The sequence below is a fragment of the Canis lupus genome, chromosome 18 (assembly GCF_048164855.1).
Source record: "Canis lupus baileyi chromosome 18, mCanLup2.hap1, whole genome shotgun sequence".
Lineage (NCBI taxonomy): Eukaryota > Metazoa > Chordata > Mammalia > Carnivora > Canidae > Canis > Canis lupus.
The window spans coordinates 16,108,820-16,135,730 of record NC_132855.1 but is presented as its reverse complement, the minus strand read 5'-3'; the positions used below and the strand labels follow the sequence as shown (position 1 = coordinate 16,135,730).

At 41.0% G+C, this 26,911-nt stretch overlaps 1 protein-coding gene across 10 annotated transcripts in view; it reads left to right on the top strand.

Annotated features, from left to right (window-relative positions):
- The window catches only part of AVL9 (AVL9 cell migration associated), an 82,127-nt gene that overhangs the window by 47,898 nt on the left and 7,318 nt on the right, over window positions 1–26,911 (top strand). For 4 of the 10 annotated variants that reach the window (XR_012010681.1, XR_012010679.1, XR_012010677.1 and 1 more), the window contains 6 exons: window positions 428–481; window positions 961–1,049; window positions 2,789–4,231; window positions 7,769–7,932; window positions 11,113–11,472; window positions 12,427–12,641. Coding sequence is in view for 1 of the 10 variants with exons in the window: in XM_072783539.1 (XP_072639640.1) it covers window positions 428–481; window positions 961–1,049; window positions 2,789–2,904 (259 nt within the window). In the remaining 9 variants the exon portion in view is untranslated. Of the gene's footprint in view, window positions 1–427; window positions 482–960; window positions 1,050–2,788; window positions 7,581–7,768; window positions 7,933–11,112; window positions 11,473–11,972; window positions 12,077–12,426; window positions 12,642–26,355; window positions 26,454–26,911 lie in introns of those variants that run through there. The other 6 variants (XR_012010678.1, XR_012010676.1, XR_012010675.1 and 3 more) reach the window with 6 other exon arrangements.

Here is a 26,911-nt window from a genome sequence, read left to right as displayed (position 1 = left end):
ATCTTCAGTGACCAAAAGCACACATCTGTAAGACAGTCATAATCAAGGTATAGTCCATGACCATGACCTAAAAAGTCAGTTACTAACCCTGACTCTTCTGGGGAGCTTTTTAAAAATGTTGATGCTTAAGCCCAACCCCAGACCAAATAAATAAGAACATTAGTGTAGCATTCAGAAACCTTTCTCACCCCCGACTCCAAGAAAAAAAATCCCTATTTTTACCAGGAGGAAATAAGCTCAAAAAGGCTCCCAAGATTGTAAGTAGAGAGCTATGCTCAAAGCAGGTTTCCTGCTGTCATGTGCAGAACACCGCCACCCAGCTGGGTCACCCCTGCAAGGTTTACTTATACTTCCTTGGGACCATGTTCTTTTGCAACTCTATTAAGAAAATACTCATAGTCTAATAGTCTCAAACTTTGTTTTACAGTCATCCTTTTCAAGGCCAGTACTCAGTGTCAGACATGAAGTTAAGATTCTCACAGTGAGTATTTAGAGAAAAAACTAGGAAAATTTTTATGTCTGAGTTTATGCCATGTGTTTCATTGCTAATTAGGAATTGTTTTTCTCCACTTGATAGACTTGTGCTTCAAATAGTAACCAAATATGTGCATAACATTCTCCAGCTCAGCAGTGTGTATGTTTCAGAGTGAAAACACTGCTGTTTCATAGAGAATGGTGTGAACTAATAACAGAATTTGCCATTTTTATTCTGGTGGAGTAACTTTAGCAAATCATAACTGTAGGGAGAATTAACCATGCATCCTTATGGCCTTTTTTTGGTTCGTCTGCATGTTATTTTAGTATTTTCTGAAAGTTTACATGCTTAAAAGGTTACTTAACTAACTGATGCATGACAAATAATTTAGCTTATTTTCTCAATAATTTTATCTTGGGGATGGTTATAGGGTGTGGTATGTGTGAATTTTTGTAATGTCCTTAAAACTTCTTTGCTTTTATCAGTTCTGTTCAAAACAGTGAACGTGGCAAAAAAATTGGAAACGTCATGGTCACAACCAGCCGAAATGTTGTCCAAACAGGAAAAGCTGTTGGTAAGACCTGCCTTTCCCCAGAAACAGATTAGAATCATAACACATCTCTTCTCTGTACTTGATATTGTTAGAATCATAAAGTTGCAGAGATCTGTGTCTCATATCATATAATAATGCAAGATAGTTGAATACAAAGGCTGAGTGTTTTTCACCTTATTCCTGAAAATTCTTATGACATCGGATAATATCAGAGTTCAGCAAATTTTGCCACACCCGATGGAGAGAGACCAATTTTCTGATGTGTTCACTGTTGTAACGAGGCAAGTTTCGGTGGAGTTTTTCCCCCATATCCTGAGCTGCCTGCAGTTTTTTATAAGTAGTAGAGCACCATAATAAAGTAGGTATTAGGAGTGCTGTCTTCTAAGGTATTATCATAAATAAAGGAAATCAGTGAAACCAACAGGTCATTTTTTTATAAAGATCAACAATATCAATAAAATCTTTATAGACTAGTAAGAAGAGAAAAGGTACAAATTACCAGTATCAGGAATAGAAGAGGGGACGTCGGTCTTAACAGAAATTAAAAGGATTATAGGGAATATTGTGAATACCTTTATGCCATTTTGACAATTTAGATGAACTATGCAAATTCTCTGAAAGACTCAAGTTGCCAAAACTGATGTAATAAGTAATTGGAAATTTAATAGCCCTATACTTATTAAATAAATTGGATTAAAAATCATACCACAGGTTTTTAATTTAATCCAAGCCAATATAGCTTCACTTACTAATTTTATCAGATGTTTAAGGAATAATACCAATTTTATACATATTCTTTCAGAAAATAGTGAATGAGGTATAACCCTCCCCAGTTCTTTTAATGAGGCCAGTATTACTGTGAGAACCAAGCCAGGTGTCATGCTGTTGCATACATTTCTTCTGCACCTAGCTTTCTTCCGTTAAAATACTTTGAAGTTTGTTCCATATCCATTCTAAAAAAATGTCTCATTCTTTCTTTTCTGTCCACCATCAGTGGGTTCATTTGATTATAGGGGGTGGGATTTAATATGTAAGCCTTTATTTCCATACACTATTATGCATTTAACTTATTTTGACTTCTTATTTTTAATAGAAAAATTCTACTTCATTATAGGTATATGATGTCAATCATGACTTCATTTTTAGTGATGCTCTGCTATTTAAATTCTAAAGCCAGTTCTCTTCCACACTCTTCTCTCTGAGAATAGTGGGAGTATATGATTCAACTTAAATAATTTCACTTGAGCATCAACTTTGGAGATAAGGTTTTTTAAAACAAAACTGACCAGAGGCAGATACAGCAGTTAGCATCTTCATTTATTGCAATATCATTTCAGCTAACAAAAGCACAGTTCCTGAAAGTAGCCTAACCACTGTTCCCTGTGTAGGTGGTTATCAATTATCAACTTGGATTTAAACTAGAAAGACCACGTAAATCTTTCTAAGCTCTCCCAAATGATTCTGATGTGCAGCCAGTGCTGAGAGTCGCTGGCATAGCGTATGTATATTAAGAGAAGAGTTGGCTGACCACCTTCAGAAGGCTTAGGAGAGAAGGTGCTTTTCCCAGAAGTTACCCAGTTTCCTACTAGACAAGACCCATAGAATGGAATTGTTTTGGAACTAAAATTTAAATGGTATTTTACTATTAACATATTGATGTTACAGTAAATTAACATTTATTAATTAGCATGGGTCTTTCACTGTCTATTAACAAAAGTGAAGACATTTTTCCTTTTGTTTTTCCCCTCCTCTCCATCCAGGCCAGTCAGTTGGAGGAGCTTTTTCCAGTGCAAAGACAGCTATGTCTTCATGGCTTTCTACTTTCACCAGTCCCGGCCCCCAGAGTCTCACTGAGCCACCTGACGGGAAGCCTTGAGTGTCCAGAGACTGCTGTTGCTTCCTTAGGTTTAAGTGTTTCCTGTCTGTCTGCTGCTCCCAGACTGTTCCTCTTCATCGACCACAGGTCCACAACAGGGGACCAGCACGTCAAACTGTTTACATGGACAGTTGCCCTTTGTCTAAATGAATGTCGCACGATGCTGGAAAGATGAAATTGCAGCCGTAGCAGGGATGGCTCTCCAGGTTGGGGTTTAAATTGACTACTTTTTTTTCAGTCTGAGCCTGATTAAAACACATAATGAAACTTCTCATGAATTTTCAGTTCTGATATTATATACTTGTTTACTTTAGAAAAGGTTTTACTTATGTAAATTTTGTTCTCTTTTCCTGTTTGAATATCCAGATGGCCACTGTAATTTATATGTGCTAAAATTAAGTTATATTACTATTTGAATTTCTCTCAAGTTGGCCCTAAAATGTGCTTATAAAGGGGCCATACAGTCCAGCCCTTTGTTATTACTTTGTTGAGTTATATAATGATTTTTTGGTTTGTTGGCTTTCTACCTACAAGACACATTTATCAAGTCACTTCCTCCCAGAAACATGAAGCCAGAGGCAATAGTTCTGGGGATGGAGTGTTTTATGTTCTTAATTTATTCTTCCCCAGTAAACACTTGCTCTGAGGCATCAGAGAGTTTCACTGTGCTTTCCTCCGCTTCCAACTGTGCAAGTCAGTGTGCAGAGAAATAGCATGGTGCTGGTTACAGTGGTGTTCCAGCAGTTACATGCGAGCGTGTACTTAGGGCGAGACTTCGGAAGAGCTCAGTGTAGTCTGTCAACTCCAGTTATGTTGCAGCCTTTTATAAGAGTTTTTAAACCCGCACTTTGTGCCTTCTGTTTCTTCTTTTGAACCGTTTTCACTGGGTGTTTACAGACGTACAGGTTTTTTGCTTAGTGTTACTCTTCATATGGCGTTTCAAGGCATTTGGCCTTCCCACTTCCCTGATGGAAAATCCTCTTGTAATCAGTTCCTACCCCCTTATGAAAGTATGTATAAGGGAAAAACAAGATGATCTGTAACTATTAAGTAGAAATCTCATCTTTGCTCACATTTAGAAAAGCAAGAGGAGAAAAACAGAGCCATGACATCAGTCCTGTTTCACAAAGGACCTATGGTTTCACTTTAGACACATGCATGTGTGTGCTATCTACTGAGGATTTGTACACAACTGGACCTCATGTATCTGCTGTGCACAGCTCTCATTTGCTTTTCAAGGGGACTTTGGATGGGTGTTCTCAGGGAGTACTTACAGGGCACAGACTGCTTTTTCAGTAACAAAGGACACTTGGAAAATAAATACCTTGTAAGTATGATCTAACATATGATAGCATATTGGGAAAATGAGGGATCTAATTAAGGAGGACACTTGATTATATTTGATTTCTCCCTTAAAAGTGAGGCGCCTGGCTGGCTCAGTTGGTAGAACATGCGACTCTTGATCTCAGGGTCATGAGTTCAAGCCCCACATTGGGCATGGAGCCTACTTTAAAAAAATAAAAAAATAATAAAATAAAATAAAATCTTTTTAAAAAATTAAGAAATGTTTATGTAAGAAGTAAATTTTTCTAGGGCATGTGAAATGAACGTAGGGACATAACTAAATATCTCTAAATTTTCCAATTTGTGTTTTAACGCAAGTCCGCAAATCTGAAAGTGTACTTCCATTTGAGCACAGTAATTCAAAAATTCAGTGATGATCGATGCAAGGGCTTATTATGAGAACTCTATTAATTCCACTTGTGCTGGGAAACTTAGCCTTCTCAGGAAATATTATTTGAGGAGAAGAAAGTAATACCAAACAAAACCTTAAAAGGTACTTCAATCAGTGTTGCACTGAGACTATAAAGAATTCATTCTAACATCTTGTTTCATGAGGCCACGTCATTAGTCGGAGTGTCATAGTGCATTAGCGTGCGGTTGTTACTTCACATCTGCCTGACGTTCACAATGTGAGAGCACTGTGACCGGTTAGCCAGCACGTTGCTGGTCCATCCTTCATTCTGTATGGTGTGTGGTTTAGGGTAAACTCCCATCTCACTGTGCAGAAGCAGACCAATCCACACTTTGATATCCCACTGAAATAAAAAGAGTGAAGCTTTGCTTTAGGATCACTTGTTCCCCCACTTTAATATACACTTTTACACAACCTTTCTCACTAAGGTTTCTAGTTAAGAGTTCAACTCTTAAGGTGGTCATTTTACTGGCTTTCAGCACAAAGTGAATATCTCAAAAGATAGAACTTTTGTCCAAGAAGTAGTCAAAAGACTGTAACGATATTTCCTTCAGTTTTTTGGGGGTGTTGGAGTTTTCAGGGAGCATAAGCTAGTATGTTGTTGGCAAGGGCCTTGGGGCAGCCAGCAGTCAGTTTCTATCTATTTAATAATTTCTTCCCTGATGGCAGGAAGCCTGGCCCCTTGTCTCGTGAGCCTACATGCTTGTCTCTTGGATTCCAGGTGTCAGCTGAGTGGCCAGCCCCAGAGGCTGTAGCCTCCTTGGTTCTCTGAGCAATAGGAACCAACGTTATTAGGCCATCTTTGGACATGCCACTCAAAGAGGATGCATTGTTTAGCCATGCTTGCTCTGGTGCTTTTATGTCTAAGAACTGAGTACTTGTAAGTAGGCCTGAGGGGGCAGCATCAGCCAGGCTTTTCCAGGGTGTGCCAGGCACATGGACTGCATCTGTAGCTTGGCAGTGACCTCACTGTTATCTAGGTAACTTAAAGGTAGTGCTGGGAAGAAGTCCCTGGCATCATTTAGTTCCTACTAAGGCATTGTAATGACAGTTTACATGGGGGAAGGAAAAGAGTTAAGGCTACCAAGCACCTCTGGGCTAAGTGAATAGAAAAAGTTGCATGTCAGAGAGAGGCTTAGAGTTATCTTGCATATGGATTTGACTCATGTAGCCAGGATGAATAGCCTATCCCCAGATCTACCAGTGATTTACTAGTGCCCAAGCTCTAGAACAATCCTCATCTACTTTTTGCTTAAAGAAGCAGCAGAAATACCCTGGGGCAGCAAACCAGAGCATATGATGCGATTTCCTCAATCTTATCTTGCTTTCTGAGTTCTGTATTAAGCATTGGCTTTTCTTTCCTTAAGAATAATTTACTTTAGAAAGGCAAGGAGAAAGCAAATTCGCAAGGGAGACAAGTTAGAAGTTGCAAGGCTGAGGAACAACGTACTTCAAATCTGAATGAAGGTATCTTGAAAGCAGTATTTAATGTGCTAATGGCTACAAGAGCTCTTTTACAAAGAAGTTAGAATTTTTAATCTGCTAGTTACAAGTTATAAAATGAAGCTATAACATCTCCCTGGCAGGTTTTTTTCTTACTTTGTTTTGTGGAAGTTACAGCCAGTGGGTTTTTTTTTCTCCCCTCTGGGCCTGGTAATGAGCTGGGGAGCACTCAGCTTTGTGAGGGGCAGTGGACAGATCTTGAACCGCATAAACATTTATGTGTCAGTAGTTTGGGCAAGTAGCCTGTTAGGATGGTAGCTGCTAAATATTGCCATTGTTTTACAATGGAGTTGGCTAGGACTCTTGAAATGGCATCAGCATTTGCAAGCTCTGATTCTTTGACCAGAGGTGGTACAGCATTTGTGGCCTTTCCACCCTGATCAGAGGTAGCCTCTAAGGCTGACGGGGAACACGGCTCCAGCTTCTAGATTGTCATTCCACGTAACTCAGTATGCCACTAGGAGTTTTTCATTCCAGGTCTTTAGAATTCATGACATTGGAATTGTTTTGTTATAATTTCCAACATTCCATAAATATTTGTCAAGGACAAAGGAAAGGAATGTGGATCTTTATTCTTTTCGTATAAATGACTTTGTACACATGACTTCCTGCTTTCATACAAAGGGGAAGAAATTAGCTCAAGGGAGGAGCTCCTCCCTTGTGTGATAACTCCAGAATTAAACGATTGTGCACGTAGAGGGGTTGAGTATATTTTGTAAAACTCTAATGATTTGTATTTCTGTGCTGTTCTAAAGTTTACCTTTTTACTCATATTAATTAAAGATATAGAAACTATATATTTAAATCATGTAAGTGGGACACAATTTAGGGTTTTGGTTTTTTTTTCCAGTCTTATTTTTCATCAGCATCTCACACATAGTATGCTGCTCAAATTTTTTTGTGTGCAATATAAACATTTGAACATTTCAGTCAGGTACTGAGCCAGAAAAGGTAATTGAAGTTTTTTTAGGAAGCTTCTGTGCTTAGAAAATATTTTGTTTTCTTGAAATGTTAATTTATAGCTGGGAAAATGGGATCAAGACTTAATGTGTTTCAAGCCGCTTGGTCATTGGTTCCTAAATTTAGGAAGCATTTGATTAACAAGTTAGTGAAGGCATTTAGTGATCACAAAAGTAGTTTAAATATTTGAGATTAAAGGCTTCCCATAACCCTCCCCAGGAAAGTTTAGCTAAGAAGTCTTAGAAAGTTTTCTGAGGAGGTTTAGCAGTGGCACACGTTTTATCAGAAAGATAGTTTCTCTTTGCTCCAATAGTTTTATATAGTTCTTTGTTTCTGTTGTCATTTGTTTTTTAAAAAATGTTAAATGATAAATCACGTCTAATCATAGTGAATTGTAAAACTTCTGTATCTTTATTTTAAGGAAAAATAAGAATAAAATTATCCTGTTTGTCCTGCATACGGTCGTACTTGGCCTCTCTTTCTAGAAGTACCCTCATGTTGTTGGGGTGGTCTCTGGCCCCTTCACAGTTGGACAACAATGCCAGCTGTGTGTGAGAAACCAGCACACAGACTGAACTGGAGGACTCGTTGCTCCATTTAATCTCTTGTTTTGATATTGCTTATGATGATGCCTCTGTTTTTAAGGTGATGACCCCTGCAGGAAGAACCCCTTAGTTTCTCTGGAATCTAAGTGCACAACGTACAACCAGACAGAGATTGGTCGGGCGGTGATATCACATGCTCCCTGACAGAAACCCCCAGGGGAATAGAACATTGTCGAGAGCAGCCTATTTCCCCCACCTGGACTGGTAAGCTTCAAAATAGCCCTTGGCATCTCCACTGAGGGCTCCTAGCATATTTTCATAGATATTTCCATGTACTGTGGTCCTTCTTACAGCTGTTCTACAAAAGAGGAGCTTTGTGATGTGATTCACAGAAGCAGACAAGTTTCCTTGCCCCAGGGGAAGGTGCACTTCCTTGAGTGCTGGGTTAAGTTTAGGGTCCCAGCATCCTCGGACATGGAACATTAGCATCCTGGAAATGACGAGGTATTTGGGGACGGGGACAGTAGAGCTTGGCACTGCCGATATCTCCCCTTTTTCGAGGATCTCTGCCACCTGGGTATCAGGCTGTGCCATGGGAAGGTCCACGGTTCCCCCTCACCTGCAGGGTCACAACTGCCTGTCCTCTACTCCGATAGGATGGGAGTTGCAGTTGTTGAATCTGGTAACATCAAGAAGGATTGTGATTGCAGAGCCAGTTTTCTTCCAATGAACAACCCTTTGACAAACAACATCTTCTCTGCTGGCCTTAATCTCTGCGGGGTTGGGGAGCCGCACATAAACACACTCAGTGTGATCCTGCAGTCCAAAGCCAGGGAGCAACCTGGGGCAGGAGATTAAGAATGGTTATGCTCTATGCTCTTTATCCTATGAACACCTACATTTAGAGCTGCTGACCTCCCAACACAGCACAAGGAACCAAGAGTCAGATCATTTAAATGTATATGTTTCATATTTCACTGGGCCCAGCTACCCTCCTGGAGCATTTAGATACGGACCAGAACTGTAGAAAAAATGAAAGCCACCTGATGAAATCTTGATTATTATTGAAGCCAGGTGATGAGTGTGTTGGAGTTCATTAGACTGCTCATTCTGGTTTGGGATATGACTACCATCCTTCACTTGACCTGCTGCATCCTACACACGCAATTTTCTTCAGTCGTTGCAGAGAGTTTTTTTTTTTTTAAGATTTTATTTATTTATTCATGAGAGACACAGAGAGAGAGGCAGAGACACAGGCAGAGGGAGAAGCAGGCTCCATGCAGGGAGCCCGACGCGGGACTCGATCCCGGGACTCCAGGATCATGCCCTGGGCCGAAGGCAGGCACTAAACTGCTGAGCCACCCAGGGATCCCCCATTGCAGAGAATTTAAAAACTTAGGTCAGGTCCTCAGCACCAAGTCTGTATATCTGCTAGCCCTGCTCTGACCTTGGGTGGTTCAGTGCCTTGTCCTTGTAAAGCAGAATCTGTCTTGAGTCCCTCTTTGTACCCCTAAAGTTAAAGCTTGAGAATGGAAAAGAGCAGAAAAGCAGTTTTGGGGGAAACCTCATTCCATCCCTAAGTTCTCTTCTTAGGAACATGTCTGTTCCATCACTTTCTAGCTCCACTTCCACATTGCCAGGGGATTGGGTCTGACCCTTAACTGATTTCCCGATTTCCAGTCCTACCCAACCCACAAACCCAAGTACACCTTCCTAAAGCATGACAGTATTAATTGTGATGTGGTATCTACTTACTGTCTACAGAATTAAGGACAGGTTCCTAAGTCAGCCACGAGGGTCCAGCACACAGTAACTCATTAACTCATGCCACCGCCGCCTTCACCTCCAGAGCCCCCTGGCCAACTGAAACTTTGCTATGTATCACCTTCCCACCCCCTAATTGTTAGAGAAGCATTATTGAGGGACCCCACAATCAAAGACCCAGCTCTAGCCTCTCTTCCTTCTTAAAGTCTGCCCCAGGGCTACTTGGGTCCTTCTTAAAACACTCAGACTCAAGTGTTTATTGTTTATTTACACTACGTAAATAGGTGCTTCCCAGGTTTGGAGATTTACAATTAGTAAAACATTTTTTGAAAAGGAGATGGGCGACTTTAGTGAAATACACCTGCAGAAAAGAGCAAGGAACATTACATTAAAAGTAAATCTAAGCAACTGTTCACTGTAACCATGACCCACATAGGAAATGGCCTATTAGCAGCGCCTAAAAAACCCCACCCTGTGTGTCTCCCTGGTGATAATTCATCCTTCTCCACAAGTATTTTGTACTCTCACTTTTGAGATCATCATTTCTTTGTCATTTTACCTCCTCCTTCCAGTGTATGTATCCCAACCAACATAGTTTATTTCTTGTCTATTTTTGAACTTGTATGAATGGAATCAACCGTTTGGATTATGTCTTTTTCTGATTAATTTTGTTTTTTGGGAGATTTTTCTCTCTGATTGTTTTATAATTCCATGCCATCGTACAGCTGTCCCACTGTTCCCCTGGCTGGCTGGAGGCAGATTGGGCTGTTTCCTGTTTGGGGGCAGCTGTAAACGGTGATGCTGCCCTGGCCCTGGCCATTCTAGTTTGCTTGTCCCACTGCATCTGTGTGTGTTTCTTCCAGGTAAAAATGTGAGCATGAAACTGCTGGATGGTTTTTCACATTATGTCCAATGCTTAGGTATCACAAGGAACTTAAATTTTTGCCAATCTGATGAGTGTGAAATGATATCTCATTGTAGGTTTTAATTGACATTTTCCTGATTAGTAATAAGATCGAGTAATTTTTCACTTATGTATTAACCAGATGGATTTCTACTTTTTTTTTTCTACTTTTGTTAAATGCCTGTTCAAATCATTTACCCATTTGTCTGTTAGGTTGTCTGTTTCTTATTGGCTTGGGTGTTTCATGGGTGTGTATATAATGTATATATTCTGGATACTGTTTCTTTGTCAGTTATGTATGTTGCAAATATCTCATTCTAAGTCTATTCATTCTTTATGATCTGTTTTGATGACTATCATTCTTAGTATAATTAAATCTGTCTTTTATGTTTAGAGGAAATTATATCTTCTTGTGTCATACTTAAGAAACCCTACTCTACCTCAAGGTCATGATATTCTCTATAATCTTCTCAAAGTTTTTAAATTTTGCCTTTCATATTTATTCACTTGTACACCTGGATCTTCTTTTCTAGAGTGCTTTAGAGGTCCAATCACTCCCACCACCCGAACTCCCCAATGTGACTAGAAAGTTTTGGCATTTCTTCTTTTGCCAACTAAGGACCCTAATAACTCTCGTATCATTATCATGCCATACACAATTTAATACCAAAACATGAGAAGAACATAAGGTCAGACTAAGGGAGAATCCTTTAAATCAAATAATTAACTGTTTGAATTGTACTAATTTGTCTGTATTTTTCTCATTTTTGTTACAGGTTCTGTGCTCCGGTTCATGGGGATGAATGAAGGAACTTTATTTTTTACTCCGAAGGGCTAACATTCCCCACGTCTGACAATCACATAAAGGTCCAGTGTTTTCCAGAACTGTCCTGGGGAGCCACAAACCTTAACGGCTTTTCACACTGCCTCAGAGGCACACTGGCCTCCACAGACCCAAGATGTGCACATCTTTAGCTGCTTGCACTGGGAATCCACTCTTAAGACTAACCCAAGCCTCCCAGACTCCTGCAGTGTAAATTCTGTCCCTAGCAGGTATCTGAGGGTTACTATGTACACAGCACATGCCACACAGATGGTTCCTGGCCCTCTTGGAGCTTGCTGTTCAGCAGGAGCAGGTGAGCAGTTACCACAGGGGGCAGAGAGGGCCAGGTCAAGGTAAGCCAGGGTGTGTTCAAGCATATCGTGGTGGCCAGCTGCTGGCCGATAGGGATGAGTAGAAGTTTCCTCCCCTGGGAGACTGAGTTGATACCTGAAGGCTACACGAGCATTGTGGGGGTGAGGTGGGGATGAGGGAAGAGGCTGTACTCTACAGAGGGCTCCGGGGCTGGGAAGACGGCATCAGCACACTAGAAAGCAGTGAATGTTCTTTGGTGTGGCTGAGACCTCAGTGGCCAGGTGAGGAAGAGGAGAACTCTGTGAGCCAGGAGAAGGGGTACAGACTTGCTCGAGAAGGCAGGGGGAGAGCCTGAAGGGCTTCCCCACAGGCCAGAGGCAGGTTGGGTGCTGCCCTTGAGAAGGTCAGCCCAGGAGGGGGTACCCCACAGGCGCACTCGCCTTGGCCCTAAATGCAGTGATGTTTCTCTGAATCAGCAGTACCCTCTCTTTTCCCCGGTAGCCCAGTCTCACAGCTTTCTGCCGACTTCAGATCACATGTGCCCCGAACAGTGGGCCCGAGGACAGAACCCCTGTGATGCCACCCTCCCTCAGAAAGCAGTCACTGTAAGGACATGTGTTTTCCTTTGATTTCGCTGGAATTTAGTGGGGCCTGTTAATGAGAAGCAAGTCTGAGTGATTTCAGGGAACACGGGGGGGACACTCCAGCATCTAGCTTTTACTCTTGGCCTAGTGGAGACCCAGGATACCTGTCCTGCCAGCTCTGTGTCGGTAGGTTTAAACCTGGTTAGAAGTCGCTTTTCCCCCCATACAGTTTACAAGCAGGAAGGCAGTGTGCTGTGTATATTCAAAAAGTCCATCTGCGGTCACTCTGGATTTTCATTCATGTTTGCTCCAACCCATGGATTTTTTTTTTTTTTCTGACCAACTTTTTTTTTCCCGACCATCTTTCCCAGATGAACCACTTGCCTTTCCACCTGCCCCTCCTGGCTGGGCCCTAGAAGAAGGTCCTGCGGCAGCACTTCCTAGAAACCACTGAGACCCAGGTTAAAGCACACCGTCCTTGGCTGCAGTGATCCTGAACTGGCCCTCCCTTGTGAGCAAGGTCAGCAGGAGAGGCTGGTGCCTCCACGCCACTCCCACCAAATGCCTTTGAAGTGGAAATTCCCAGGTAAAGTTTCAACAGATAAAGATGCATGAGTATGTTGTGTGTGTGTCACCACTTTACGGTTATTTAAAATCACGGGCCAGCAGGACTGGAATTTTTAAATCTTAGATGTTTTCCCACTTTTGAAGTATGTTTTTCTATTAGTGATAGCTCTCTTGTTTTTGAGACTCAAAGTTTAAAACATTTTTATTCTGAGTGCTATTAATTCTACTCTAAGCATCTGGGCTTAATGAATCCTTAGAACTTTTCTTCTGTGTCTTTGTTGTAAATGAAGGATACTAGTCACTGCTGCTCTGGTTGGGAAACATGGTTTTTGTTCCCTTTTAAGTTATCAGGTTAAACCCTGTGACTGTTCTCCCTTGAAGAGCAGGCTGTGTTTCCAAAGTTTCTAACACAATTCCTAGGGGAGGCGGGATGGGCTTCCTGTATTGACAGTGGTGTTTATGGGGGCTGTGTCTCAGTTCATAGAAGCCTGCATGTCACAGAGCCATTGTATATATGAAAATATAGTATTAAAGGTGCTAGAGAACTGAAGAACTGAAAAGCTCTCTACAGCAGTTCAAAAAAAAATGTGTTAGCTTACAACCTGACAGGTAAAAACATAACTCTCCCCTGATGCAGCCCCAGCAGCAGCAAGTAAAGATTCACTCAGTCACAAAACCACTTAGTATGGTCCTGTATGGGGTCCAGAAGACAAGAAGAGACCTGCTCAAAAACTTGATATAAAATGAAGAGTGTCTTGAGAGGTCCAGTAAAGTGCTATGGCAGTCCTTACTGCTGGGACAATCCGAGAAGGCTTCCTGGAGGAAGTGGCATTTGCTCTCTTCCTTGAGTGAGTGAAGAAAGTAAGATTCTGAATATAGGCAGTAAAGAGCAGATTTTTAGGCCACTCTCGGGGGCCCATGGCCTGCGATGCAGAAAAGGAACAGGTCAGAGTGGGTACAGCTCTGGGAGGGAGTAAGAAGTGATGATGGAGGAGTACTATGGAAGAAATCCGTCTCTGGAAATGCTAAAGCCAGGAGGAGGCTGAGATGCATAAAAACCACTCCAAGTTACTCTTGGTGAGAATACAGGATTCAGGAAAAGAGAGCGAGGAGGAGGAAATCCCCAAGTGGCAGATACAGGAAGAAAAATAGTACAGCTGACCCTTGAATAATGTAGGGATTAGGCGCACTGACCACCCCCCATGCAGTCAAAAATTTGTAACTTTTGACTCCCCCAAAACTTTACTAATAGCCTACTGCTATGATACGTGAACAGTCCATCAATGTATATTTTCTATGTTATATGTATTATATACTGTATACTTAGGATAAAGTAAGCTAGGGAAAAGTATTATTAAGAAACATAAGGAAGAGAAAATACATTATAGTTCTGTACTGTATCAAAAAACTCTAAGTATAAGTGGATCCACACAATCCAAACTCATGTTGCTCAAGGGTCAACTCTCTCTGGTGGGAGACTGCTCAAAGTCTCCGATGAATGGTGAGGATGACTGAAGTGGACACCTTCTTGAGTACGTTTGAACATTAACACCTGTTTCATTGCTTTAAGAGAGATGCCCTTTTGTACCTGGGTGGCTCAGTCGGTTAAATGTCCGATTCTTGATCTCAGGGTTGTGAATTCAAGCCCTGCATTGGGCTCTCCACTGGGTGTGAAGCCTACTTTAAAAAAAAAAAAAAAAAATGCCCTTCTAAGAAGGAGGATCAGTCATTAAAGGTTCTGTACCTTAATTAAGAGAGCATCTAATTCATTTTAAATGGACTTAATCTCATCCTAAGTATGGCCAACATTCCATTCCTAAGGATTTATATCAAAGAAATAATCCCAAAGGAGGGGGAGGTATATGTATAGAGTTGTGTGTCATTATAACAAATAATGAAAAATCAGGAACAAACAACAGAAGGCCTGCCATGATACTTCAGTGTAGTACTGGAAGTATGGTGCTCACTGTAATGTTACACAGCAGTTAATCATTGAAAAGTGGGGTAGTGTGAGAAGAGAAAATACAGAAAAAAAGAACTTATCCAAAGATGGGGCGGGGAGGGGGGGAGTATGGGGGCCAGGAATCCGACTTTCTTCCCTCTGCATTTCTTGTCTTTCCTGTGTCTTTTCTGTTTCTCCCACGCAAGTGTGAGACGCTGGTTACCGTAGTGGAGGGGAGGGGACACTGCACATGAGTAAAAGCCTCTCGGGCCTTCTGCTACACCAGGGCCCTTCTTACTGTTCTGGGAGTAACTAGTGTTTCAATGGACAGTGAGGTTGGGGAGGCCTGGCACATAGTAGGCACTTGGTGAGTATCGTAACATGAACAAAACCTCCCACTCCAGTGCCAGGCTCTGTGGTTACAGCTTACCAAGCACAGTGTAGCTGATGGACTGAAAGAGTAAAAGGAGCTAAGGAAGCAAAATAAAGCAGTGCTTTCAACTATTTCTATTTTACAAAGTGCTTGGTGAAACTGTAAAAGGATATTATTTAGTACCACAAAAAGTAGGCCAAGGGTAAGAAAACCTCTCCATACCCAAGAGAATTCAGCTGACCAAATTAAGTCTGATCCAGAATAAACAGTTCTCATCTGGAAATCTAGCAGTTTCAGAAAGTACTGTCCAAGTGGAAAAAGGCCCACAATGCTGGTCTGCATAATTATGTAACCCTTTAGGAAAGTGGGAAGAAGTGCCACCGTCCTGGGGTACACAGGAAGGAGAATTCTCGGGCCTCAAAGAAGAGGACTGTGCTCCTGAAGAGAAGCCAGGCTCACATGCCCTTTCTCATGAACTTGACAACAACCTCAGTCGTTCTGCTCTGTGCTTATTACCCAATGTCCAAAACCTACAACAAGGTTTCTATTATCAGATTCCTCCAGCAGAAGTAACTTCCAAATACTCATATGAATAGCCCTGCACGTGGAGGAACTCACTAGAAATGAAACCAAAGCAGGATGCCTGGGTGGCTCAGTGGTTGAGGGCCTGCCTTTGGCTCATGTTGTGATCCTGGGGTCCTGGGATTGAATCCCTCATCAGGCTTCCTGCAGGGAGCCTGCTTCTCCCTCTGCCTGTGTCTCTGCCTCTCTCTGTGTGTGTCTCATGAATAAATAAATAAAATCTTTAAAAAAAGAAACCGAAGCTCAGCTTTAGTGGTCAAGACCATTTATACTGGTGTTTGATCAGGAAAAGCATTATCGTGGTCCCTTTAAAGATGACTTAAAACCATCAAACAGACTAAATCCCATATGGTAAGAGGAATTTAAAAAGCAACTTTCTCTAACAAATTGTAAAAATCCAGGCTTAAAAGTGAAAGCAGGGGATTCTAAGGGGTATATGTACACGGTGTACACAGCAGCATTTTTCACAATAGTCAAGGTGGAAGCAAGCAGTGCCCACCAACAGATAAATGGATAAACAAAATGTGCCAGTGACACACAATGGACTATTATTCAGCCTTTAAAAGGAAGCACATCCTGGCATGTGCCGCAGTGTGGATGTATCTTGAAGACTTCGGGCTGAGTGAGATAAGCCAGTCACAGAAGGACAAATCCCCTACGCTTCCGCTGGTGTAACATCCCTAGGCTAGTCCTGGTCCTAGAGACAGGAAGGGGAAGGATGGTTGCCAGGGGCTGGGGGACAGAGAGCAGTGGGGAGTTAACTGTTAAGTAGGTACAGAGATTCAGTTTTGCAGGATAAAAAGTTCTGGAGATGGGTGGTGCTGATGGTTACACAACATTGTGAATGTACTTTAAAAAAAAAAAATGCATTTAGAAAGAGCATGGAACCAGTGGGAGAGACACTTGGGATCTTCCAAGTTTGGTTCTCCTACTGTTCACCTATAGCAAATTTCAAATATATAGCAAAAGTAGTCAGAAAAGTTTAATAAACCTTTTACAATATACCATTCAGCTTCAGTGGTTGTCAGTTTGTAGTCAATCTTATTTCATCTTTACCCTCACTTTTCCCCTCCATTCAATGGAGTTATTTTTAAAACTTTATTTGGGAATAATTTCAAGGATAAAGGTACGTAACAAAAGTGAAAATAGTAAGACAAAACCAAGCACCTACTCCCTTATTCGAATTCATCTGTTACTAATACTTTATTTCATTTCCATGTTTTATATGTTCTCTCTCTCACACATGCACATCTCCCCCATTTTTTTTCCACCTATTGAGGCTAAGTTATGTATATCCTAGACCTCTACCTTTACTTTTATACCATATACATACCATATACCATATACCATATACATACCATATAGTGTAGTTACCAACTTCAGAAATTTAGCACTGACTCCATTTTATCTCTACACCATTAATATTCCAATTCTGTCAGTCCTGTTCTTTGTAGTATTTCTGTCCTCTCCAGTACGGGGCCAGGTATTATAGTCAGTTATCAGCCTCCATTTCCAGAATCTTTCTCTTTTATGACATTGATAGTTTGGAAAAGTAAATCCCTCTTCCTTTTTTAAATAAGGTGGTCCTTATTGCCGGGGGCAGGGGGGTATCTACCATTTTCTTACGATTAGATTCAAAATAAGCATTCTTGCCCAGAGTCCTGCCTGGATGGTGGCATGTCCCTCTCAGGGTATCACATGGGGGGAGGCATGGCGATGTTGATCTTGATCACTGATCAGAGTTGTCCGTTCGCATCACTGAGCAGTTTTTGCCCTCCTCCCATTCCCCACCAAATAATAAGCAGTCTCTGGGGAGATGCTTTAAGATCGTGCAAATAATCTTATCAAAATTTCCCTTAGATTCAGCATCTGTATTTATTTACCTATTGCCACATAATACATATGTCAAAACTTGTTTAAAACAGTATTTGTCATCTCAGTTTCTCGAGGTCAGGAAATTAGTGCTGGCTCGGCTGGATGGTCCTGCCTAGGACCTCTGGTGAGATTACATTTCGTTGTTGGCCAGAAGTTGGCCATTATCTGAGGGCTTGCCTGGAGCTGGAGAATCTATTTCCAAGATGGCTCATTAACACATCTGGCAAGTCAGTGCTGGAACTGTCACTTCCTTACCACCCGGTCTTCTCCCTAGAGTTGCTTCTGGGTCCGCATGGCATGGACTGGCCTCCTCTAGGGCAAATGATCCCTGAGACAACAGTGCCTTTTTTTTTTTTTTTTTTTTTTTTACCTATTCTGGGGGTCATGACACTCACTTCCACTACAATCTATTCATTAGAAGTGACCAAGTCCAACCCACATTTCAAGAAAGCACTAAGCTCCAACTTTGTAAAGTGACAACTCTTGTAGGGAAAATATCAAAGAATTTGCGGACATATTGTAAGATCACTAAAGCATCCTGTGATGATTCTTGCCTGATTTAGTTCTTACTCTGACACCTGCAAAATATTGACTTTCCAACTGCCCTGTATTATTTTTGAAGCAAACACCAGCGTTATATTTCATCAGTAAATATTTAAGATGTATCTCTAAGAGATTAATGTTTTAATGTCATAAGCTGATAACAGTGTTATCAAGTAGCAAATCAGTATTTAAATTTCCATTTGTCAGGGATCCCTGGGTGGCTCAGCGGTTTAGCGCCTGCCTTCTACCCAGGACATGATCCTGGAGACCCAGGATCGAATCCCACGTCGGGCTCCCGGCATGGAGTCTGCTTCTCCCTCTGTCTGTGTCTCTGCCTCCCCCCCCCCTCTATATATATATCATAAATAAAATCTTTAAATAAATAAATAAATTTCCATTTGTCTTATGAATGCCATATTTTTATTGGGATGCAATTCACATGCCATAAAATTCACCTGTTTAAGGTGTACAGTTCAGTAGTTTATAGTATTTTCACAGATTTGTGTGGTCATCATCACTGTCTTGATTCCACCACTCCAAATAGAAACTGTATCCACTAGCAGTCACTTCCCATTTCCCACTCAGCCCCTGGCAACCACTAGTATACATTCTGCGGATTTTCCTATTATGGACATTTTGTATAAATGGAATACTACTATATGGCCTTTTCTGCCTGGCTTCCTTCACTTAGCATAAAGTTTTTAAGGTTGATCCATGTTATAACATAAGTACTTCATTCTATTCTTAACTTTTTTTTTTTAAGATTTATTTATTTATTCATGAAAGACACAGAGTGAGAGAGGCAGACAGACACATAGGCAGAGGGAGAAGCAGGCTCCATGCAGGGAGCCCGATGTGGGACTCGATCCCAGATCCTGAGATCCCAGGATCACGACCTGAACCAAAGACAGGCGCCCAACTGCTGAGCCACCCAGGTGTCCCTGTTGGGTTTGTTTGTTTGTTTGTTTGTTTGTTTGAAGTAGACTTCATAACCAGCATGTAGCCCAGTGCCGGGCTTGAACTCAGGACCCTGGATCAAGACCTGAACTGAAATCAAGGGTCGGATGCTTAACCGACTGAGCCCTCCAGGCATCTCTACTTCATTCTTTTTTTATTACTGAATTCTAATGTATGGATACACCACATTTTATTTGCCCACTTCTTGGCTCTTATAAATAATATTACTCTGAACATTTGTGTACAAGTTTCTGTGTAAAGCCAGATTTATTTTCTGTTTGAATCAAGACTAAAGTCTACAAAATGCCATTGGTAGAGAAATCTTTTAAGTCTCTACTAGTGGTTCCTCCTTCCACAACTTGATACACTTTTTCAATTTGTTAAGAAATTTGAGTCATTTGTCCTTGCAGTTTTCCAAAATCTGGATTTTGTAGATTGCATTTCTTGGCATAATTTAACATATTCTTCTAACACTTATAGTTTCATAAATTGATACTTGTGTGTAGAAACTTGGTCAGGGATCCCTGGGTGGCGCAGCGGTTTAGCGCCTGCCTTTGGCCCAGGGCGCGATCCTGGAGACCCGGGATCGAATCCCACGTCGGGCTCCTGGTGCATGGAGCCTGCTTCTCCCTCTGCCTATGTCTCTGCCTCTCTCTCTCTCTCTGTGACTACCATAAATAAATAAAAAATATTAAAAAAAAAAAAAAGTTTAAAAAAAAAAGAAACTTGGTCAGATTCGTTCTTGATGAAAAAAGGGCAAGATGATTATAGGTAGGCTGTTGTCCTACCAACCTAATTGTCTCTCTTTTTTTTTTTTATATTATCGGCTATTGATAATCATTGCTCAGATCCATTTTGGCATAAGAAGTAATGATAGTCTCATGCTGTCATTTCTTATCCAATAGTTGGAATGTGATATAAAGAAAAAATGTGCCCTCTTTTGTTACTGACTGATTCAGTTTGTATATAAAAGGGAGGATAAAATGTTCCACCCTTTTCCTTTGTTTTATCCTCCAATGATGAACAATTTGTGGGTTTTGAAAATGAATTTGTGGATGAAACATACTTGATATATCCTAATCCACTGGAGCTTTTGTGTTTTGTCTTTTTTTAAAAAAACATCTATTTTTTAAAAGTAAGTAGCCATATTTTGGCAGGAACACATGAATAGACTGACATTCATTATATTAGATGATTAATGATATTTTTTGATACAAAGTCATTAAGATAATAATTCAGATATTTTAATGGGTATATTTTTTCCAAATAGTAAGACAAAATGTTTGAAAATTTTCATGCTAATGTTTTAATTTCTGAAGATAAAGAGGTTAAGTATTTAGTAGACCATTTCTAGGGAAAAAAGCATTGACCTAATTCATAGTGGTATCTTCCAGGAGTGTCAGTAGATGAATGTAAAATAGGTCTCTTTATGTACCATTAACTGGCATCCTCACAGAGAGGGAAAAAAAAATTTTAAGATCTTATGTATTTGAGAGCGTGTGGGGGACAGGCAGGGGGAGAGGGAGAAGCAGACCCCCCACTGAGTGGGGAGCCCCACTCTGGCTGGGCTCGATCCCAGGACTCTGAGATCATGACCTGAGCCGAAGGCAGACATTTAGCTGATTGAGCCACCCAGGTGCCTGCCCCCAGGGGAATGTTTTCAGTACAGGATATATGACACTACATGTGGTTGGTATTGGAAAAATGTCTACGTTCCAATACATATATTGTTTGCATTTTACTGTCCCCAACCCCCCCCCCCCCAAAAAAATAATGCTACTGGTAGAATGATAAAAGGCAGAGCAAACCACAAATGAGTGAAGGGGAAATATGATTGAGGAGCTTCAATTTTCAAAAAATTCTTAATGTGCGTATCTTCCTCTTACTGGGGTTGTTATTCTCACTGTTGCTCATATCATCCTCTCTTTGGCCAGTGGTGTGTTTTATTTTCTTGGTCTCTTTATTTTTTCTAAGAAATTCTGTGGCCCCATCTCTCCCTCCACAGCCAGACTGGGGACTGCTCCCACGGAGTTGTGCTGCCTCACACAATCTCATGCAGGCCACATGTGCGTTCCCCGCACCTGCCTTCCGGCCTTGGGCCTTCCGGCCTGTGAGATGGGGCTGCCCTCACACAGCATCACACCCGCGGCCTGCAGCTCCCCAGCATGGTGCCCTGGGGAGGAGGTTTGCCTGGTGATTGCTGTCATGTGCCCCATGACCCTGCTGTCCTTGTGGGCCCTCAGGCCTTTCCAGCAATCTTGAATCCTGGCTCTTTCCCATCCCATGGACCCCTCCCTGGTCAGGCCTGGCCAGGGGTTCCTGCTGGCTCCTTGGTTCCCACGTTTTTGGACATGACTGCGACCTCCTTTTGATAGCTTCCTTGATAGCTGGCGTAAGGTGTTTCTAGCCTCCTTTGCACATTTCTTGCCCCGTACCTAGAATCAGCCTTTTCTCCAAGAAACTTTGGTTCCATTTAAAAGGAAATGTTACCTCAAAACTGCAGTCCACAGCTATGGCTATGGACACTGCCATGACTGGGAAGTCCTTTTCAGACCTGTTCAGCAGAAAGGGGAAATTTGTGTTTTGTTTAGGATGTGAGTGTGTACAGATACCTGCACTGCAAACTTAGACCACAGGGATTTCACTTTCCCTCTGTCTTACATCCGTATGTCCTTTCTTCACTCAGAGACTCTAGTACTAACATCATTACTCATTCACTGTTACCCATGGTACATACACAACAGTCTCAGGATACTAATCCCAACACTACCACTAATAATGTGACTAAAAACAGGTAGATTTTTATTTATTTTTATTTTATTTATTTATTTTTTTTTTAATCTACGATAGTCACACACACAGAGGCAAAGGGAGAAGCAGGCTCCATGCATCGGGAGCCCGATGTGGGATTTGATCCCGGGTCTCCAGGATCACGCCCTGGGCCAAAGGCAGGCGCCAAACCGCTGCGCCACCCAGGGATCCCTAGATTTTTATTTATTTTTAATGTAGGCCCCACGCCAGCATGGAGCCCAACACAGGCCTTGGACTTAACCCTGAGATCAAGACCTGAGCTGGGATCAAGAGTCAGACACTTAACCAACTGAGCCACTCAGGCGCCCCAAAGATTTTTTTCCCTAGGCTTTATTCCACTAGAGATGCATAAATTACTGTTTTAAGAGTTACTTTTTGTGTGGTTATGCCACCCACTGGATACTAATTTAGATTCATTAGCTTCATCCTAAAGTTTTTAAATTTAATTTTGTTTTATAATTATGTAACATATTTACCTAGTTCTAAAGTCAAATTTACCAAACTAGATATATTCAAAGTCAAAGAAGACTTAATTTTGTCCTCCTCATGTTCCTTCTCCAAGTTAACCATTTAAAAATGTTTATAATTTATCTTTATGCTTTAAACACATAAATACAGATAAAATAGTATCTATTTTATCACACACACATTCTCCGTTTTGCTTTTTAATCTGGAAATCTGTATGGATTTGACATTAACCAATCCTCTTCCAATGGACATTTGTGTTGCTGTTGCAAATAATGTTATAAAGGATAACAGCCTTGTGCATATTTACAGTTAAAAAGTATTTTTTGCCAGTTTGTTTTTGGGAGAGGTCACTAGATAGGAGACTTCTGGTCAAAAGGATTAGTAATTTTACAAATATTGCCAAATCCCCAATAACCACAATGGTAATTTGCAGGACCATCAGCCATATGAGTATGCGTGTTTCTCCACCAATAGTTTGTGAAACTTTTGGATTTTTGCCAATTTAATATATGAGAAACAGTATCTCAGGGTTGGCTTTATCTTTGACTCTTTCACTTGACATGAATGGGATAAGCTTGTTTTCATATGGTTAACCATTTATTCTCCTTTTTTTTTTTTTAATTTATTTTCCTGTTCATTGTTTATCTCACAAGATCAATTTCCTGCAGAGTCTTTGGTCTTAACTTTTAAAAAAAAATTTGGGGCGCCTGGGTGCCTCAGTTAACCATCTGCCTTCCGCTCAGGTCATGATCCCGGAGTCCTGGGATGGAGCCCTGCATCAGGCTCCCTGCTTGGCGTGGATTCTGCTTCTCAGCCCCTCCCCCTGCTCATGCTCCCTTCCTCTCCCTCCCTCTCTCACTCACTCTCTTAAAGTCTTCATTTGTTTTTTTTTTTTTTTATTTAAAGAGCATGCATGAGTAGGGGAGGAGGCAGAGGGAGAGAATCTTCAAGTGTACTCCCTGCTGAGTGCGATCCCCGTGTGGGGCTCAGTTCACAACCCATGAGATCACAGCCTGAGCTGAAACCAAGAATTGGAGGCCCAACCAACGGAGCCACCCAGGCATCCTAGTCTTTTTATTTTTAAAAGCTCTTTAAGGATACTAGAAATAACTAACGATTTGAAATATTGTCATATACCAGCAGGTGAACCAGTATCACATAGATGTTCTAGTAATTCTATGAATATTCCTGCATATAAAACATACAGCAAATTGTTCAAGCATCATTTATTGAAAAGACTGTCTTTCCTTATTGAATTATCTTGGCACTTTGGTCACAAAGTTGACCATAAGGGTGCCCGGGTGGCTCAGTTGGTTAAGCGTTTGCCTTTGGCTAATGATTTCAGGGTCCTGGGTCTGAGCCCTGCCTCAGGCTCCCTGCTCAGCATTCTTCTGCTCCTGCCCCCTTTCATGCACATGCTCTTGCTCTCTCAAATACTTTTTTATTTTGACCCTAAACACATGAAAATATATTCAGTTCTATGATATTCTGTCTATATCCTCGTGCAGTACCACACTGTCCTCATTATAGTAAAATTTTGAATTTTTTAAAATTTTTAACTGATCTCTACACCCAATGTCGTCTCAAACCTATAATTCTGAGGTCAGTATTCACACGTCCTACCAACTGAGCCAGCCAGGCACACCTGAAATTTTTGGTGTAAGTGTTCCAACTTGGTTCTTTTTGTAAAAATGGTTTTGGCTATTGCAGTTCTTTTGCTTTTCTGTAAAAATTTTAAAATCAGCACATCAGTTTCTGTAAGAGAAAAAAGTATACTGGCATTTTGATAGGGATTGCATTGAATCTGTAGATCAATTTGGAGAGAATTGCCATCTTAACAGTATTGATTCAATCCATGAACATGCTCTATCTCTCCATTTCTTTAGGTCTTCATCAATCTCAGCAATGTTGTGTACGTCTTATATGTTTTTTGTTGAATCTATCCCTAATTTTGTTATGTTGTTAAGTTTTATGGTTAAGTACATAAAAACAGCTGACTTTTGTTTTTATCTGGTATTTAGTATTGATCTTATATCCTTGCTTAGGATACTTGTTAAGTGATTCTAGTTTTTATTTCTAAGCTGTATGCCTTTTCCATTTCTTGCCTTATTGCCTTGGCTAGTACAATTCCACGTAGAAGTGATGAAAGCTGGCAACTTTGTCTAGTTCCATATCTTAGGGGGAAAGTTCAGTCTTTCACCATTAAGTATATTAGCTCTGCGGTTTTCATAGATGTTCTTTATCAGATTGAGCAAATTTCCTTCTCTAATTTGCTGAGTTTTTATCATACATGGATATTGAATTTTGTCAAATTTTTCCTCTCTTTACTGAGATGATCATAGGATTCTTTTCCTTTATTCTGCTGATGTGTACTCTGTGATTTTCAGATGTTAAACCAAACTTTCATTCCTTGGGATAAAACTTACTTGGTCAAATCCTTTTTTACATATTGGTAAGTTTTCTTTCTTTTTTTTTTTTTTTTAAATGTCAGCTCATTTGATGTTCATTTATTTGATAAATCCTTTCTCCATAGTGTCAGAGGTACTCCCACTACTAATCACTATAATTCTAAAATAGTGGTCTGAATTCAAATTCCCTTTATGACCTAACACTCCTTTGTATAGATTTTATTTTTTTATTTTTATTTTTTTATTTTTTTTAAAGATTTTATTTATTCATGACAGAGAGAGAGAGAGAAAGGCAGAGACACAGAGGAGAAGCAGGCTCCATCCAGGAAGCCCGATGTGGGACTCGATCCCGGGACTCCAGGATCACACCCTGGGCCAAAAGCAGGGGCCAAACCGCTGAGCCACCCAGGGATCCCCAAGATTTTATTTTGCGTCTACTATGTGCCAGGCATTGTTAGGTGTTGAGGATACAGAAATAAGGTAGATGCAAGCCCTTGACCTCACAGCAGTGGTGAAGACAATCAAAACATGTTAACTGTAAGATAGTTGGAGGAGTATTAGACAATATTGGGGACAAATTGAGATTTAAATAAAGGGAACTCAAGGTAGGATTTTTTAAGCCACCTAAAGGAAATGAACATGTAAATTGAATTTAGCCGGGTTACCATAGCATTTACCATCCAAACAGGAACATTTTTAAAAGTCAAAGGGAAAACAAGTATAAACTAGGATGTATGGTTACCTTAGATTTAAGCAAAAGGGAAGAGTGTTTGAGGCAGATAAAAATGTATGTGAAAGAGAAGACTAGATCTATTAAAAGAACTAAAATTCTCCATTTAGGGAGACTGTAAACTGTAAGGAAGAAAAGTAGGCCAGAAAAGGAAGGAGAAATCAGATTCTTCAAGGCCTTACAAATCAAAAAGGAACTTGGACTCCATTCCAAGGACAATAAAAGTTCCAAGCAAAGACATGACATAAATTTTGGGAAATTATGTTGATTGCAGTGTGGTAAAAGTGTGAGCAAAAAAGATATCAGCAGAGATCATTTAGGGGGTAAAAGGAGAATGGAGTATGGGGTTTTGGCATCATGAGATGTTCTCTGATTATGTGACTGCAAGACTCTATGAATACACTAAAGACTACTGAACTGTTTGGTGATTGTGAATTACAGCTCAATAAAGTGTTTTAAGGAAATTTAGGAAATTAAGTCCTCCAGGTGAGATGGTAGGGGCTCTACATTAAGGTGTTAGAAATTGAGGATGAGTTCAAGAGATATTTAAGAGAAACTATACGGCCTTGTGATTCACAGTATATGGAGGTGAAGGAGAGGGAAAAATCAAATTAACTTCCAAGTAAGTGGCAGGATGGGGCACAGTGCTGTTTACTGACAGAACCTGAACCAGACAAGTGTGTGAGATGGAGGTGGGGAAGATCTTAGGACATGTTGAATTTGAGAGAACAGAGACTTTCAAGTGGGAGATATCTGTGTGTCCCCCTCCCTCTCCCCAATTCATTTGCTGAACTCTAATCTCAATGTGATGGTGCTGGGAAGTAATTAGGTCCTAAGGATGGAGTCCTCAGGATCTCATTAGTATCCCTGTAAGAGGCCAACGAAGTTCCTGTCACATGAGGATATCTCAGCAGTCTGTGTAGCCCAGAGGAGAGGTCTCACAGAACCTGACCATGCTGGCACCGTAACCTCAGACTTCACTCTCCAGAACAGTCCAGAACAAATTTGTTTATAACCCACCTAACTGATAGCACTTTGTTTTAGCAATCTAAGCTAAGACGACATATAAGTGTGGCTCTCAGGTGAACATCTAGGCCAAAGAAAACCAACATACGTCCCTGAAGTAAACAGCATTGCTTAAGGTGCGTGATTACAAAATCAAGATTTAAGAGATGGTTAGAGGTGAAATCATCTGAGGAAGGGCCCCAGACATAGGGAAAAAACCAGGGGAGCATCATGTCGCGAGTCCAATTCAAAGTCTTTCAAATGAAGTATTCAGGGGTGTAAAGTACTATTATGTGTCAAAAAAGACAAGCGGAGTAAGCTCTGAACTTCAAGACGTTTCAGTGGAGTGATAATGGCAGAAACCAGTCTCACTGGCTTCCCTGGTAAATGGTGAGGTGCTGTTTGTCAAGAGGCAAGTAATTAGGTTTTGAAGGGGGAAAAGAAGGGGGTTGAGCAAGAAAATATTTTTTAAAGAGGCTTGGGGGGATCCCTGGGTGGCACAGCGGTTTAGCGCCTGCCTTTAGGGCCCAGGGCGCGATCCTGGAGACCCGGGATCGAGTCCCACATCGGGGCTCCCGGTGCATGGAGCCTGCTT